The sequence below is a fragment of the Acomys russatus genome, chromosome 28, assembly GCF_903995435.1.
Source record: "Acomys russatus chromosome 28, mAcoRus1.1, whole genome shotgun sequence".
Taxonomy (NCBI): Eukaryota; Metazoa; Chordata; class Mammalia; order Rodentia; family Muridae; genus Acomys; species Acomys russatus.
This window is the reverse complement of record NC_067164.1, coordinates 38415327-38433689: the sequence shown is the minus strand read 5'-3', so window position 1 is coordinate 38433689 and position 18363 is coordinate 38415327. Positions and strand designations below refer to the sequence as shown.

General features: G+C 43.9%; 1 protein-coding gene across 5 annotated transcripts in view; it reads right to left on the bottom strand.

Moving 5' to 3' along the window:
* The window catches only part of Arhgap24 (Rho GTPase activating protein 24), a 310110-nt gene that overhangs the window by 38160 nt on the left and 253587 nt on the right, over window positions 1-18363 (bottom strand). The window contains exon 1 of one of the 5 annotated variants that reach the window (XM_051170760.1): window positions 12300-12629. The exons of the other annotated variants lie outside the window; for them this stretch is intronic. Within the exon in view, the coding sequence (XP_051026717.1) occupies window positions 12300-12414 (115 nt within the window). The 5' untranslated portion in view covers window positions 12415-12629. Of the gene's footprint in view, window positions 1-12299; window positions 12630-18363 lie in introns of those variants that run through there. 5 annotated transcript variants of the gene reach the window in all.

The following is an 18363-nucleotide window of genomic DNA, read 5'->3' as shown; positions in this document are numbered from 1 at the left end:
AGCTGGGGTTTGCTTTGTGGCAACTATGTAGTTGATTTTGGAGAAGGTTCCATGTGTTGCTGAGAAGAATGTGTATTTTTCTGTTTAGGTGAAAAATTCTGTAGATATCTTCTGGTTCTATTTGATTCATAACATCTGTTAATTTCATTATTTCTCTATTTAGTTTCTAGAGTGCTGAAGTCTCCCACTATTAATGTGTGGGGATCAATGTGTGATTTAAGTTTTAATAATGTTTCTTTTACAAATCTGAGTTCTCTTGTATTTGGGACATGGATGTTCAGGATTGAGATGCCCTCTTCGTGGAATTTTCCTTTGATGAGAATGAAGTATCCTTCGCAATCTCTTTTGGTTAATTTTGGTTGAAAGTCTATTTTATTAGATATTAGCATGGCTACTCCAGCTTATTTCTTGGGTTTGTTTTCTTGGAAAACCTTTTTCCAGACCTTTACTCTGAGATCATCTCTATCTTTGTTGTTGAGGTGTGTTTCTTTTATGCAGTGGAATGCTGGGGCCTGTTTATGCATCCATTCTGTTAGCCTGTGTCTTTCCATTTGAAAGTTGAGTCCATTGATGTTGAGAGATATTAATGACTAACAATTGTTAGTTCCTTTTATTATAATTTTGTTGGTGGTATTATGTCTTCTGTTGGTTTTGCTGTTATGAAGTTATTTATATCTTGTGTTTTCTTGGGTGTAGTTAACCTCGTTGGGTTAGAGTTTTCCTTCTAGTATCTACTTTAGGGCTGGGTTTGTGCATAGGTGATTGTTTATATTTGGGTTTTTCACGGAATATTTTTTTCACCTATGGTGACTGAAAGCTTTGCTGGGTATAAGAGTTGGGGCAGATATCTACGGTCTCTTAGTGTCTGTAAGATACCTGCCTAGGCTCTTCTGCCTTTTAGAGTATCTGCTAAGAAGTCAGGTATGGTTCTTATAGGTCTGCCTTTATATGTTACTTGGCCTTTTTCTCTTGTAGCTTTTAATATTTTTTCTTTGTTCCTTACATTTAGTGTTTTAGTATTATGTGGTGGGAGGATTTTCTCTTCTGTTCTAACCTATTTGGTGTTCTGTAAGCCCCTTGTATGTTTAAAGGTATCTCTTTCTTTAGGCTGGGGAAATTTTATTCTATGATTTTCTTGAAAATCTTTTTGGTTCTTGGAGCCAGAGAATCTTCTCTTTCTTGTATTTCTATTGTTCTTAGTTTTAGTCTTTTCATGGTATCTTTGATTTCTTGCATGTTTGTGTCAGGGATTTTTTTAGATTTAATATTTTCTTTGACAGATGTATCAGTTTCTTCAATTGTATCTTCTAGACTTGAGATTTTCCCCCTGTATCTCTTGTATTCTGGTGGTGATGCTTGCCTCTGTGTTTTCTGTTCTGCTCTCTGAGTTTTCCGTCTCCAGGATTTCTTAGTTTGTGTTTTCTTTACTGATTCTATTTCCATTTTTAAAACATTTTATTCATTTCCTTTATCTGTTTGATTGTGGTTTCTTATATTTCTTTAAGTGATTTATTTGTTTTCTCTTTATAGGCCCTTATTTTTTTTTAATTGTATTTCTTTGAGGGATTTATTGTTTTCTCTTTAAAGGCTGCTACCATCCTCATAAGCGTAAATTTAAGATCACTTTTCTGTGCTTCAGCTATGTTAAGATATCCAAAGCTTGCTGCCATTTTGCCCTGGTTTTTGGTTGATTCTGTTCTTATGCCTTTAGCTATCTGGTTGTCCCTGGCATTGTCCCTGAGCCTGCGGGATTTGGGGGTATGGGGGGTGCTCTAGGTCATGAGATAGGGGCCTGCCGGGATTTGGGGGTATGGGGGGATGCTCTAGGTCATGAGATAGGGGCTGGATCTCCTCAAGTAGTTTACAGCTCTTCTCTGCTAGTTATGTCCCAGTTGGACCTATAGTCAGGGAATTAAGGTGTGTGTTTCTAAGCTGTGTGGTTAGAATGCCACACACACACACACACACACACACACACACACACACACACACACACACACATACCATATTTTTTGGACCATAAGATGCACCTGACCATAGTGCTCTAAAACCATGCACCTAGTTTTTAGAGCAGTAAAAAAAAAGAAAAATAGTAAAAACAGTAATCAGACCATAAGGCGCACCCTAATTTCCCCTCACTCAGGGAGGGGTGGGGGGGAAGTGCATCTTATTGTCCAAAAAATATGGTATGTATATGTACTATATACTTATATCCAACAAAAATACATATCGAACAGAAAATATATATATATGTTGGTTTTGGGAAAATCCTGGATTATCATAATATTTGTACTAAATAATATCCACATCAACCTGGAAGGGTTGTACTTTTCCTCTATTTTGGTCAGCACTCACTTGCCATTTTCTGGATTTTTGGTACAAACATTCTTACTAGAGTGAAGTGACAGCTTTGCATTCTCCTGATGATTAATGATACTGAGCCTTTTCACATACACCTACTGGTAATTTAGTTCTTTTTTTTTTTTTAAAGAACTATTTATGTAGGTCTATAATCCATTTTGAAAGCCTGGTTATTTTACAATGCAGTTTTCTGAGTCTATGCATTGCCTTTTCAAATGTAGAATTTGCAAACCTTTTCTCCCACGTGCAGTCTTGTTTTCTCACTCTGCTCTTTTCTCTTCTAAATACATCTTCATAGTTCGATACAACTGCATTTTCCATCTTTCGGTCTTGTCCTCTGTACTTTAAATATCTTAAATATAAAAAAATTCCATTCCAATGTCCTGAAGTGTTTCCTGGTGATTTATTTTTGTACTGTCACTATTTAAAGTACTACATTTAAGTCTTTAATTCGATCTGTGATAATTTTTGCAGCTGGTGAGATGTAAGAATCTGGCTTCATTGTTTGGCATACTTATATCCAGTTTTACCAGCCAATGCCTTTTTCTTTTGATTACTGTGGGCTTGTTCTGTAGTTTCTGTTTTGTTTAAGACAGCTTTTGAGATGCCAGGTTTTGCTGTTGTTTGTGGTGGCTCTGTATAAATGTTAACAATGGCTTCTTTTTAGTGCTGTGAAGAAACTGAGGGTTGCAGTGTGGATTTGTGGATCACTTTTTGCAGCATGGACAGTTTTGTATTAATTCTTCTGATCCATGAGGAGGTGTTTTCTTTCTAGTTGACTTTACTTTAAAACTTTCTTTGCTCTTTGTTTTAAAGTTTTCATTGTGAAGATCCTTAACCTCTTTGGTAAAATTTATTGCTAATTACTTTACCTGTTTACATAATTACTCTGTTACTGCTGTCAATGGAATGTCATTTCTGACTGATGGGGCACAGGGCACAAGCTGGATGAAGAACAGAGGTATTGGGGGTGAAATACCAACCCTAGCATCAGCACCACCTTTGTCCAGGTAGTTTTTAAAGATGAGGAAAACAAGTCTCCACTTGTTAAAGGACCACTGAACCATTAGTCCCGCATTTTCTATAAGTTGGGGAAACCTCCCCCAGAATTTTAATCCATTGGTGTGGTCCCTTTGGCAATGCTCTAATGATTTAAAAACAAGGTAACAGACTGCTCGTGAGTGGAGATCATCGCCTCTTTGCCTGTAGGGTCTTTGAAAATGAAGCTTGAGTTTGATGCGTTGATGCTATCTTGTCCAAATTCAGAAAATAGCCTTTCCAGGCACTGCTTGGTCATTTACATATTATGTGTCAGTATTGAAGAGTAAACTTTGTGTCTGTGAGTTTTCACTCTGGACATGACATACCGCTTGGTAATGTAATGACAAATGTATGACCTATGACAATGACAGATGTATGACAGAGGTTTTCTTCCCACGTCCAGGGAAGACCCCAGGAAAGCTGTTCTCATTCAACTCCCATGAGCACCACAGTGTGCACCACACTCTCAGGATGCGGTTTTTATCCAACTGTAGAGTAAAATCAAGTTTTCAAGCCCTCAGAATTTCTTTTTGACAGTGGTTCAGGAGATGCTAAAGGGAGAGCTGGTCTGCCTTGGATGTGTGTCACCTCAAGTTCTTTATGTTAAAATAAGGGTTTCCTTAGAGAGCGTAGCAAGAAACGTATGGTTATTATATGTAATATACTAAGTCCTTGCCATATAGTCCTTCATTTTCATAAGCTATGTAGAGCGACTTCTATAGTTATTCATACACGGGGAAGCGGGCTGAGAGCGATTCCATCACTTGCTCAGGTCAGGGCTCCAGTGACAGGAGTACGGGCTCCTCTGTCTGCATCATTCTCTGTAAAACCTTTGCTCATCCTCAAGTGTCACTCACCTCCTTTATCACACTTGTCACTGAGTCTTCAATTTCTGAATTTAAAGTATTAGAAAGTTCTCGAACTGAGCCAAGTGTCACAATTTTTCAGCTCTAAAGTTTGACAACGGCCGAGCTCTGCATGGCAGGCGTCGTCTCAGGCACTTATCTGCACTCTTCCACTTACTCTCCCAGGGCCCAGGAGGCAGGCACCTCCGCTGCTTTATGGGTGACTTACCAACGAACTTGTCAAAAGGTGACAAAGCTAGTAAACAGCGAGGCCAATTTGTTCACAGCTGAGGGATCTTAGAGTCACGTGGGCCCAGTTGCTTACACAACACTACTTAGTGTGGATAATTGCTGAAGAGTGAGGGAAAGAGTCCCTCTGTTTCCTAGCTATTCAACCTCAGCCCTTCCCCTCACACCAAAGGAAGAGGAGTTCATAATACTGAGGATATAGAAACCAGAGGAAAAATACAACCAAATGAACAAACACACAGAGAAATAAAAGCCCCGTGACATTTCATTGAGATGTTGCCCAGAGATTTCATCTCTACCACAAGAAACTTATTCACTTGGCAATAAGCCGTGTAAAAGAGATAAAACATGTAGACACTGTCCACATGATGTGTAACCCCTGTGGGGGAAATGCTAGTTTTCTGCTGTGGAGCTAGACCTCACAACGGAGAATCAGAACTGCCAATAGGTACAGACACCACATCTATAGCTCTGGAAGAGAGAGGACCCTCTGCCTCCAGCATCCTATGGTAGGTATGAGCTTCCTGAGAGAATGCACTGGTGGGAAAAAAGTACTTTAAGAATAAAACAAATGAATAAGCAAACAAACAAAAAACACTGCCTGATTTAAAAATTCCTTTAGGGGAGCAATACAGTGTCAAACATTAAAAAAAAAAAAAAAAAAAAAAAGAACATGCTCATGTGTCCCCTAGCAGCCTGGAGAAAAGACACACTAATTAGGAGATTATTAACAAGAATATTTTCTGTATGTGGAACATGCAAAGAGCCCCAGGAATGGCCACTTAGAGTCCCAGTGAGGACCCACTCCCCAGTAATACTGCCCTTGGCCCATCTGGGTGTCCTTAGTGTGCTCTGTTTACTCCCTTGCAGGACACTGGTGCTCCATAAAGCCTCTCCCAGAAACTGACACAGTTCACGCAGAAGAACTTACTATACGTGAGGAAGGTGTGTCCACTGCAGTTTGAGACAGTCTCCCTCCCTTCTCGTGGGGTTTAGAGTTAAGGAGTGAGGGGCCACCATCCACAGAGAGAACGTGGTCAGATAAAAGTATTCAAGGCCCAGCCTTCCTGAACATAAGTAAACCTAAACTGGACTCTCTGTGTCCCATAACTGCCCACCCCCCTCCTTCCTTGCTATAACTGGCTGCACTGTCACCTCCATCCACCCGTTAACTAATCGCCATTTGACATCTGGCCCTGTTTGCTGTATGAAGCTTGCGTTTTCCGAGCTGCTTTATCTTTGTCGTCGTCATTTGGTTTTTTGTGTTGACCTATGTCTCATTCCATCCTTTTTAAAACTTCCAGCCTCACTCTTCCTCCTGGCTCTTTCTGTCCTCAGGATTCTAGCACCTCAGACACCCCATGTCTTCTGGGCCTCTTGGCCCTAGTGCAGTAATTGTCTGAATTCTGTTCTTAGTCTCCTCATTGCATCCTCTGTGTTGGTCCTGATGTGGTCCCACAGACCCGGCTTGTCCTAGGTTTCTCTCTCAGATCGGTCTATGACCCAAGCTCTGCACTGTAAGGTGCCTCTTTGGACCCTTTCAACACCAATGTCTCTAAACCTCTTCACGCGCCCCTCCCCCTCTTTTGAGGCAGGGTCCTGCTATGAAACCCAGGCTGACCTCAAACCTCTGGTCTTTTTACTGGACTCCCCTCTCCCTACTGCCAACCCACTCGTCTCAAAGGGTTGCAAGCGTTAACTGTAACTGTAAACTATAACTGGCTACAAACATGACGCATTTAAAATGAGCCACCTCAGTTTTCCTTCGAGCCTTCTTTGACTGCCTAGGACCTAAATTTTATCTAGTGGTCCCAGCTATCTTCCCGTCTCACGGAAGTTTGGTCTGGGAGCCAACCCAACCCATCATCTTCGTCTTATCACTTATCAAACTCTCACGTGTTTGCTTCCAAACTCCTTGCTGCCACATTAGATTAGAGACTGTTTCTTGCCACAGTGATTGTTTCCTGACTTTTCTGAGGTGACAACAGCAAACCTTTGTTCATCCTAGATGGGGAGCCTGTGAAAATCCAAATGACTGGTGGTTGCTTACAGGAACTGAGTTGTGGGGCGTGCAGGGGGCGGGGCAGGGGCTACTTAGGGGACCATGGATGATTCAGCTCTCCTGCACCACTGAAGGCCACTCAGCACGAGCAACTACTCATGCAAGCTGCCGCTCTACACCTGCCTGCCCAAGCGCAGCTCCACCGTAGACCACCCTCTTCCCTACGACAATGGGTATCATGAGTTTCCTGAACTTCCTCAGCCTTAAAAGTTCCTGTCTCAGGCCAGGGCAGTGGTGGTGCACGTGTTTAATCCTAGCACTCTGGAGGCAGAGGCAGGTAGATAGCTGAGAGTTCGAGGCCAGCCTGGTCTACAAAGTGAGTCTAGGGCAGCCAAGGCTACACAGAGAAATGCTGTCTCAAAAAAACAAACAACAAACAACAAACAAACAGTTCTTGTGGCTTCTGAGTCTCCTGAACTTGAGCCTCTTCTCCCTTTCAGGACCTTTCAGGTCCTAGAGACAGCTGCCCAATGGTTTCCTTGCAGTTTCTAAATCAGATCTTGGTGTTGTCCTGTCTCTTGCCTTCCAATGGTGTCCACTGGCCCAGATTTGTCAACAAATCTTCCCGTGCAGTGAACTCCCCAAAACCTGACCTCTACCCCTTCACAGACGATTCAGTCAACAGCTGTCTGCACTGGACCCACGAAGCCGCTGCGTCTGACTCGCCATTGCTGCTAGTGCTTCCTCAGATTGTGATCTTAAATACTACTAATTCTAGGTTGCTCTCTAAATAAAGATTAAGTGGACACAGCATCACCTATGCGTTTCTACTATTTACAAAGTCTTCTGTATGCATCTGCTTCTAGTTTTAAAAGTTCTCAATAGAGCTGTAGGGAGTTTATGGTGGTGCCAACTAGGTGAGGACCCCTTGTCTGAAATGCATGAACCAGAGTGGCTCTGAGTTCAGACTTATTTTGGATTTGAGTCTATTTGCCTATACAATGAGGTACTTTAGCAATGGGTCTCAACTTTAATCAAGGCGCTTACCAATGTTTCAGAACATCTATACACATTAGGTAAGATTCACCTTATTTAGTATTTTAAATAATTTTGTCCTTGAGAGAGCTCCGTGGTGTAGACGTTTCTACTGTGGAATCATTGTCATCACTAAAACATTTTAGATTTGATATTTTCAAATTTGTGATGTTCAGCAGATACACAGTCATCTCCGTGGGACATCTGCTGCCCCAGATGCCTGAAGTGTAGTGTCAACGTGGGGGAGACAAAAGTCACGTGCAAACATTCGCGGAATGAAGTGTGCATGCATAAAATGAAAACATGTTATCTTCTCAGTTAGACAAAGCAAATGAATAATTTCATAAAACAAAATGGGGTGTGCTACTAATTTTTATAGAGATAAAATAGTCCTTGTCTTCTGATGAAAGGAATCGAACTTCCTAGTCATGGCTGCAGGCCTTTGCCATTGGTTGTTGTATAGTTTCTGTCTCATCTGGTTGCCAGATCCTACACTCAGCCAAGAGAAAAAAAAAATTCTGGTTCCTCTGATGACTGCAGCTCTTTTAACACAGAAATTCTGGTATCATCAGGACCATGAAAACTTTCAATAAACACCCACCCTTCGTAAATGGATAAGTCAAAATAAAAGATGGCTGAGTTAGTACAGAGCAATGACAGTCAGATGAGGCTTGCTTCTGTCCATCACCAGCTCCCTAGTGCAAAAAATAACTCCCATGAAGAACTTCAAATCTAAGAGTTAAGATGCATAGCAACTAACAGTGGCTACAATTGTCTGTCAGAACGAGAAAGGGAAGAGGGAATAAAGACTTGGAAAAACAAGGAGTGTGTTTTCGGCGAGCAGGCTGACACTGTGGCCTCGCCTCAGTTCAGCAATTGCAGACACCATCACTTAGATCTAGGAATCAAGCCAGATGACTTGCATGCACCTCTTTCTTTCTTTCTTTTCTTTCTTTCTTTCTTTCTTTCTTTCTTTCTTTCTTTCTTTCTTTCTTTCTTTCTTTCTTTCTTTTCCCCCTAAAGGGTGTTTTTAATGGACTCTTTCTTTGGCAACCAGAAAAACAAAAGATGCCAGATGACCTGTCTCAGGCCGCACACTTAACAAAGCAGAATATGCACGCTACAAATACAGGTACAGATGATTCTGAGAGTCTTTTTGCCGGTGTATGGTACTAATTCAACTCTGGCATTTTGTTGGAAGAATGCTGGATACTCTCTTAGGACCAGAGAGGAGAAAACTCAAATCCACCTTGATTAAGTCATCCTCTGTGTGTCCAGATGAGCCACAAAGTCAGCCTTTGGTTCACAAGCACCCGGGGCTCCATACAGTGCTTAGTGGGGTGCTTATCACAGATTGTGATTCACTTATTTCTTTGTCCCTGAGGAATCTACAGAGTCATTACCTGAAGCACCCATTCTGCCTTTCTTCCATGCCCAGCATCACGTGGTGGAGACTCAAAAATGCCACTCACTCACAAATAACACAGTTTAAAATTATATGCGTTTGGAGAATAGTTTTTTGATAGGGCAAATCAATTAAAAAAAAAAAAACAACAACAACGACAAACCATGATTATAACATAAATAGCTTTCATTTTCTGAAGATAATTTTGGCTGTTTGTCCGTAACTATGAAGTCATTGTATTTTATCTCAAATTGCTTACAGACCTGCAGGAGAATACAGAAAATGTTGTAATGTTCCAGGTGTTTATAAGCACCAGGGTATGCACAATCACTTAACCAGGTCCCAGCTCACTTTCGATATTAACTGAATAGGCCTATCACTATACTTCACTATGAACAGAAATAAAGCAACATGTGTGTCCACTACATATATGTTGCTTAAGGAGGCTACGAAACAAGGCTGGGCGGTTAGAAGTGTGAGATGAGGACCGTGCATGCCTTGAAGAAAGAGTAACATTTGGATGGGGGAGGGCACAAAGTAGAAAAGCAAGACATGGTGTAGAATATGTGTTTAGTGGGAAGAAATGGGTTAGCCTGGGAAACTGGGGTGGGGGGAGGAGGCTATCTCTAGGTAACTGGTGGAACTCATTAGAGGGTTTTGTTAGTTGTGCAAAGTAGGATTTATCTCATATCAGGCTCATAAAAAAAGTTCTGACGTGTGCAATAAGGCTTGAGAGCATGCTGTAGAAATAGAGATCAGGTCATGCTTTATAAAGAGACTGTGATGGTGCAGGAATTTATGAGGGATGTGATAGCCAGGGATGTTGTCGTCTGTAAAGAGCAGCTACTTAGTGTAAGGGGACAGCAGGCTGAGGTAATAAAAGTGCAGAAACCTAAGGTGTGGTTTTAGATACCCCAGGGCAGACCCCCGATGTTCTACAAGGTTATACGTAATGAGCCACAGCCTATGGATAACCGCTCGGCAACTGGTAACTTAGAGTTAGCAGTTAACATTTTAATTTAGTTTCTAATCACAGGAAAAAAATAGTTCTTAATATTAAGCTTACAGTAGTGATAAAATTTTAAAGTTTAAAAAGAAACAGGTCAAAACTACATTATTATAATCTTTCTTTTGCCAGTGCCCACACCCAGAATACCACAACCCCAGCTTCCTGCCTGATGCTGTGTCTTAGTTCCTAGGTTTTTAGAAACCCAGGGAGGAAACATTTTTCAGTGACCTTAATTAGTGCTCAAGTAAAAAAAGGGAGCTGCTGAATGGGCAGGGAGGGCCAGAACAGGTCTGAAGAAAAACCATCAGAAAGATGACTGCCAGGCCTGGCACCTGGAGACGTCCCCCACTCTACCCGCCCTTCTAAAGCTGCTGAAACCCAGAGAGTCTCTTTTTTCTCATGGTCTACCCTTGGTAACCGTTAAACAAAAATTAATTGTGGCTCAGGAAACCAGCCACCTCAACACTTCTTCTTCTTCTTTTTTTTTCCCCCAATCTGGGTGCTTTCTGAGCTTTACACACCCAGCTCACTCCTTTGCAGAAACAGCATGTGGGTGTGAGAGGAGCCTGGAAGCTCCACCCTGGGAAACACCTGAGCACCAGAGTCAGCTAAGCACAAAGCCACACTTTCCTTAGGGTGACACAGTTTTGGGACCGGGATTGAGAGGGGAGGGCATTCTTTGTAGCACCAGAACTTTAAGATGTGCAGTCCCGGCGCTTCGTGCAGTGATGTGGCGGTGGGTGACCAAGGCGACAGCGCAGCTGCAGCAGCTGAGGACCCTCCTCCCTGAGCCCCACTGCAGAGCTGCAGCTGTGCAGCCAGGGGAGAGGCTGCTTGCTCCCTGTACCTCTTCCCTCCCTCCCTGCTGCCAACAGAAAGCAGAACACAGCACTTTGTAGACAAAATCTCTCTCAGTCCTTGACTCAAATATTAAACATCCCACAGACCAGTAAGGTTTTGTAAGGAAAAGACAACTGTAAAAATGGTCACCAGAAAGCTCTCTCGTGTCTGCCTGTGCTGGCCCCATGGAGGGGCTTGCTTCTCACAGCTGCCTTTCCCTTTGTATTTAAGGAAAGAGAGAGGAGACTGAAGGTACACAGCAGGCTTGTGGGTGTTACCATACCTGTACTGTAGGTTCTCCAGCACTGGAGGAAGGGAGGTGGGAACAAGTGCCTTGTTTTGTCAAAGAGGCATTAAATACAACACCCCAAAGATCTCCAGTTACCCCTGAAAGGCTGGAAGCTCTAAGAAGAGGCCACACCCTTAAAAGCTTGGTCTCTGAGCCTCGTTCAGTTAATGTCCCCATCAACTTCCCTATCAATGATGTCATCTGACGGTAGCTGTGGAGTGCTCACAGATCTATAAATCATGAGAGCTAACGCTATGCGTTTCACATTTAATTTCTTTACAGGTAAAGCCGGGACATGAGTGAATGCCATGCTGATAACATGTGACCACGGCCATAGCTCTTCCCTGCTCTCCCGCTGTATTTGACTTTTCATATTTTCCCTTTTTTTTTTTTTTTTTGGTTGGTTGCAAGGCAGGAGATAATAACTAAGAGGTGCCAGACCCAAAATGGAGGGGAAGTAAGAGCTCTCTATCATTCAACTGAGCTGCTGGCTCAGTCAGTCGCAGTGAGTTTATAATTGCTCTACTTGAACGGCCCTTCCACCCTACCATTGTCCCTTTAAGGCAAACGGAATTAAAAAAAAATTGCCCACCACCCTTTTAAATTTAATTCACTAATGCCATACCCTTTAACTCCATGAAAACAGTTCAATTCAGACATGCCTTAGTTTGTCTTGTTGAGTATAAGTCATTAGAGTCCCCCACCATGTTTGTTCTTTCCCAATAATACACATGGGAAGTCAAGGTGATTCCTCTGTCTAGCCAATGTTGGACCGATCACGGTCCCACTGAGAATCTGACTGTCAATATTTTGGCACAAGGCTCCATTTGGAAAACCAAAGGGATGGGACACAGAACAGAGAGATGTGGAAAGGTCCTGTGTCAGAGGTCAGAACAAGGATGCTGGATCAGGGAGAGGGAAGCCCTCCCCCCGCACCCCCCCCCCCAGAGAACTCTGGCCCCTCCTTTCAGACTGGCTTAGTTCCCTGTCAGTCAAAGTGATCCACCCGTAAGCCCCACCTACCCGCACAGACAGCAAGACACAGGTCAATATGAACCTCGGAAAAATCAATCTAGGCAAGCAACGTCTCACGCAGTGCTAAGGCCTCCATATCCAAGCCCCCCCCCCCCCCATTCTGCCCGAGCCTAGCCAATCCGAAAGCTTCTGCAATGAACAGACATTCAGACCCTCATAAGAAGGACATTAGGACACCATCTACCGACCTTTCCGGAAACTAAAGCACCGTTTGATTCTTCTGTATGTAGTTTTGGGGATGAAAGGACTCGATGCTAAGGCACCTGAGGGACGTCCCCCAGAATTTCGGTCTTCAGGCATCATACAGGGTCCCAAGCTGTGAGAACAGCTCAGGCTTCCTTAAGACCCGCCTGTGTGTGTGGAAGCTCACAGGCGCTCCTCCTTCTCATGTTTGTTTATGTGTCAAGTCTGAAGTGCTGATTCCTAGAACTCCCGGGGTTTTGGTCATCCAAGTCCTGAGTTAAGGTACCCTCTCATTTACTCCTCGTTGGTAAGAGACAAAACAAAATACTCTCCCTCTTTTTCTCTTTTGCCTAATTCATGGAGTTTTGAGGATTTTTGTTGCTGTTGCTGCTGCTGCTGCTGCTGCTGTTGTTGTTTGTTTTTTAAGTTTCTGCAGACATTCCAAAATGTCACAGGAAAAGAATTGCAGCAAGCAAGCTGCCCTTCGCGGCAAGAGTTGCTTCGTTAATTAAGAACTGTCTTCTCAGCTGGACAGAAAGTCCTCTAGAAAGGTCAGCAAATAGCCTTGTGCATAGGGGAAGAGGAACAATGACCAAAAGGTCCCTCGGGAGTACTTCAGGACAGTCCTGGCTGGCTCCTTTCATCTGAGGGAAAGGGGAAGAAATCCTTGGCACCTTCTCCAGAATGCATTCCAGGGCTCCATAAATCCTTGCAAAGGACTCCCCAGCTCCTTTTATGGTACCCCTCAGCCTTTGAAGCTCTCCGTAGGCTTCTCCTTTTCCTCTTCAGTCTCTCAGCTTCTCACGGAGCCGCCACGTCAGAAGAGTCCAGTGCCCATTCCAGGAGTCTCCTTGGCTGTTCCGAGGCGGCTTTGCAGGGAGCTCTCCACCCCCTCCCTGCTCCACTTCCCTTTTCTCAATGAGAGCTGGGCGGGAGCTGGCAGGGCTGCCGCTGCCTAGTCACAGCTGTGGCTGCTGCCACCGCCTCCCAGTGCCTGCTGGTCCAGACAAGCAGGTGCAGTTGCATCATGTGTGGAGCTAGGGAGGGACGGTGCCTTGATGCCCTATGAAGCCCCTTCAATTCTTTTTGACTCTGCACTGACCTCATAACTCTTGCCTGACTCAGCACCTTCTCTGCTGCCTGGTTCAGCCCCCCCGCTCCTCCCCTCCCCAGAAAACAGTACCAAACCATCCTGTGTGTGTGTGTGTGTGTGTGTGTGTGTGTGCGTGCGTATGTGTATGTATGTATGTGTTTGTGTGTATGTGTGTTTGCGTGTATCTGTGTGTGTAAGTTTGTGTGTGTACGTAGGTGTGTTTGTGTGTGTATATGTATATGTGTGTTTGTGTGTGTATGTGTGTGTGTTGGGGGCGCTTTCTGCACGCCAATTTTCACATTTATTTTCTCCCCACAAAGATTCACACGTTTGCCCCTCCAGATCTTGCGTGGTTACATCTATTTGTGGATGCTAATGGAAAATGCATACCCTTAAGTCACATATTATTGCATATCTACATGCTTTAACGTGTCTATGGAAATTAATTTTGGTAGCAGTGAGTCTACAGATATAGCTGCAGAACATATCAGCTCATGCACGACGTAAATGTATGTCCACTCCCCGGCTCAGTCTGAACACAGGCTCCTGCGATCTTCCCCCTCACCCCTGTCCTCCAGGCCTCTCAGTACTATTCACTGAATAATTTACTGGTTGGTTAATCATTCAGTCACCGGGCTGCTCCCTAAGCAGGCCTGGAATGCTGGTGCTTTAACCCCAGCTGACCCCATGGCCTCTCGTTCTCCCCCAAGCCTTCAGAGGGAGCCTCCCCAGACTGTGAGCTGCATGAAGATGGCACCCTCCATAGCAGCACAGTGGCCCAGTGTGGCTTGGCCCTCTGTGTCACAGCCAGGGAGATGGCGGCGTGTGTGTTAACTCTAGGTGACTGAAAGGCACCAAGCCGACCAGCGTTGGCCAGTTCCCTGAATACTGCCTCAAAATCAACATGAACAAAATGCAACTTGCAGAACCAAGCAAGGGCGAAGGAGATGGCTTTGTGGTTAAGAGTGCACGCTACTCTTCCAGAGGACAAGAGTTCGATCCCCGGCACCCATGTTGGACAGCTTACAGCACCTTGTAGCTATAGCTTTATAGTCATCTGGTGACCCTAGTCTCTGAAAACTTGTGCTCACTTTATATACTTAAAACACTCACAGCACATAAACATAGTTAAAAATTAAATAAAAAGACAAACAAGAAGGAAATAACTAAAACTAAACACTTCCAAGGTTGAAGACAATAACAACCCAACTTTCTGATTTTTTTAAAATTAAATTTTGCTTTGAGACTTTTGTGCACAAGACTGTGTTTATATCATTTCCACTCTTCCTCACTCCCTAACCTACTCTCATGCCCTCTCAAATTACTGGTGCTTCTTTTTCAATTATTACTGATAAACTGGCCCACACTCACACATACATTCTCTCTCTCTCTCTCTCTCTCTCTCTCACACACACAGCCTCCCCCACAGGCATGCACACACACACACACACAGGCACACATAGACAGACACACACATACATACACACATACATACACACATATTTACCCCCCCAGCACACACACAGGCACACACAGACACATACACAGAAGCCTGTGAGCATGCATGTGCGAGTGCACGTGCGCACACACACACACACACACACACGCGTGCATCCTTCTGATTTACTTCTAAGTGGCCACTATTTGCTTCCCAACATTGTCAGCAGGGAAGGAATTGGTCATGGCAGATTTAAACAGACAGCCCAGTTTAGATGGTCTGGATTCTGTGCTGCAGTTTACGTTGCCAGCTGAGCGGCTCGTCTGGATAGTCGTAAAATAACTGGCTTCACTTGATGAAGAGTCCTTCGTTTCTGTCTTTCCTATTCAATTGTTAATTATAGGAAAGTGGGGTGCTAGACAAGCTTCTCAGTACTTACCACGTTTGAACCACTGTCCATCGCGGTGACATCACAAAGAGCAAGCGCACTGCCTGCATATGGAACCTAAACACCGAGAGGCTTACTTGTCTCACGGAGAACTTCAAACCTTCTAAAAATATGGATTTTCTGACTCCCACAGGGAGGTGCCAGATCAGTAATGCATACATTTAAAATGTATCGGAAGGCGGTGTGCATGTGTCCAATGAAGGCAGATGATATGGTCCTAACCAATGACCACAGAACGTCCGTGTGATGGAGAGGAAGGAAAATGGCAGGAAATATCTATTAGGGATTAATAAGCTCTGGGGTCCACCGCAAATACAGGTAGGAAAATGTGTTCTTTCGTGCAGGGAGTTATGGCAGACCAGGTGTGACTAGCAGCTTTGTTGAGACACAGCTCAGTGCTGACCACCCATTTAAAGTATACAAACCAGCGGCTGTTTGTACCTGCTGCATGTGTGGCCGTCACCACTGTCAGTCTTAGAACATGTTTTCGTCATCTTAAAAGGGAACTACATACCTGTAGCTACCAGCCACTCCCCAGCCCTCCTCCCCAGTGCTGGGCATCTACTGTCTATGTCATCAATGTCCGGTGCTTTCCTGTGTACAGAGTCATACAGCAGATGGATCGTGGGGCCAGGCTCCTTCCCTTAGCACAATGTTGCCAAGACTCACTTAAGTCCGTCCGTCCTTCCTTCCTTCCTTCCTTCCTTCCTTCCTTCCTTCCTTCCTGTGGTGAGAAATGACCCATTCTGCAACTGCACAGTTCTGCCTCACAGAGCAGAGGAGATGCGTTCTAAGAAGTAGCTTGCCGGTCAGTACTGGCAACCTATCATGTATACTGAAATAATAAGGATGGCTACGCTATGTGGTGATGAGGTGACATGACTGTGCGGACCCCACTGTGTAATGTGGTCTCTCAGTTACTGAAGCATCTTGGTGCAAGTGGCTGACCACTACACACACACACACACACACACACACACACACACACACACACACACACACACACACCACGTACATGCACACTCATGTGTGGTCATAGCTATAGCTTTTGGTGTCATTTTAGGTATTTTTAAAAGTCTGGAAAAACTATTCCCACTGTAATGATCATATGTTATTTTTTTCAATATCTATAATCAATAAATCATGAACTTGTCTTTACCACAGTAAAAGTACCAGGCACATTATTGTCCCAGCAAGCAGAAGAAATGGATTTGACTCATGCCACGTCAATTACCTGTCTACTCTAGGTCTCAGTGGCTTAATCCACGGAATACTGAGTAGAACTAAAATGTGGCTATAAAGTAACATGAAAACCTTATTTTTAATGCACTGTTACGTGGAATTTCATAACATAAAAGAAATAACATTTTCAGTCATATAAGTGTATTATTTATACCTCAAATTTAGGACATTCCTCAAAATTTAGTCCATGATCATAGAATTACCATGAGCATTTGAAATACGGGATTAGAGGTGACAACTGTAATCTACCAAAGACTATACTCTGTTTGGTTCTCTACACGATGGGGCAAGTGAGCTACGCACGGGACTGGGAGAACTGGTCCAGATGTGCCCAAACCCTGAAAATCTGGTCTTGAGGCCTGCAGAAGTAAGGATTGCTCCCTCCGAGCTCTGGGCCTGTGTGTCCCAGTGCACACAGCCTTGACACCGCATCTCTGCCACCCTTGAGGTGGTCCTGACCCCCGGTGACCAGATTTCAAGTTGAAAGTTCCTACTTCCTTATAAGGAGATGTCCAGCTAGCACCTGGATCTCCTGTCCATGCAAATGAGCATTCCCAGCACCTCAGCCCCAGCCAATGATGTACAGTCACCCCGAAACCCCCACCCAACCCACTCACCCAAGGTTTATGTAGTCACTATCCCCCTCCCCCATAATGAGGAACTGTTTTACTGAAAACCTACTTGGAGAAGGCTTTTCTGCCCCTCCTCCACACTCACCCCTGCATGGAGAGCCTGCTGCCCTACCTACCTAGCTAAGCACCATTCCTTCAAGTCTAGCATCTGTGAGCAATGGCACCGGGATACCCTAAGGCCAGAAGCAGAACCCAGAACCAAAGCTGGAGCCTAACATGGGGCTCGGACCCACAGCATGAGATTAAGAGTCTCATGCTCCATGGACTGAGCTAGCCAGCAGCAGTACACTGTATTTACATTATGTATATATATATTTTTTTCTATACTGAGAGGAATTATTAAACATTTAATAAATGCTAAGTAAGAATTTTAAAGCATCTTATAATTCTTTATGAGAACCTGAGAAATTCATTCTTTTCCATTGTGAATGATTTACGCTAGAAATATGTATCTTTAGAAATGAGCTCTTGGCAGAGCCTACAGGATGAGAGAAGGCCCCTGACAGCTGGGCTTTCCACACGGATCAATACCAGAGTACATAAAGAACTGCAAGACCTAAACAGCTCTAGGTGCCAATCGCTAAGTTTTTTGTTTTTTAATAATTTGTTTATTTTTATTTTTATGTGCTTTGGTGTTTAGCCTGCATGCATGTCTGTGTGAGGGTGTCAGCTCTTGGAATTACAGAGAGCTGTGAGCTGCCATGTGGGTGCTGGGAATTGAACCCAGGTCCTCTGGAAAAGCAACCAGTGCTCTTAACCTCAGCCATCCCTCCAGCCTCACCAGTCACTAATTTTTATATGTGTAACTTATGTGGAGTAAGTGTGGGCAGAGGTCAGGAAACTAGAAAGGAGCCATGAGATGGGAATATAGAGGCTTTAAGGCCGTGGGTTTGGGGGGACATTGACTGGGGAGGGTCACAGAACCCAGGTGATGGAGTGGGGAGGTAGAATGCCGCGAGTAGAAGTGTACACTGGAGAGATGAGGCAGAGTGAACGGTTAGGAATCGAGATAGCCATGAAGAGGCCACTAGAAAATGTGTTACTTTGTATGCTAATTAAAAAACAAATAAATAAAACACGGCAACATGCATTTATTCATTCATCCAAAATAAATAAACTTGAACTGTGTATTTGTGTAAAAAAAAAAATCACTGAAGAGGGAGCTCAAGATATGGGTGCAGGGCTTGCTGTAGAAACACAGGGCCCTGAATTCAGG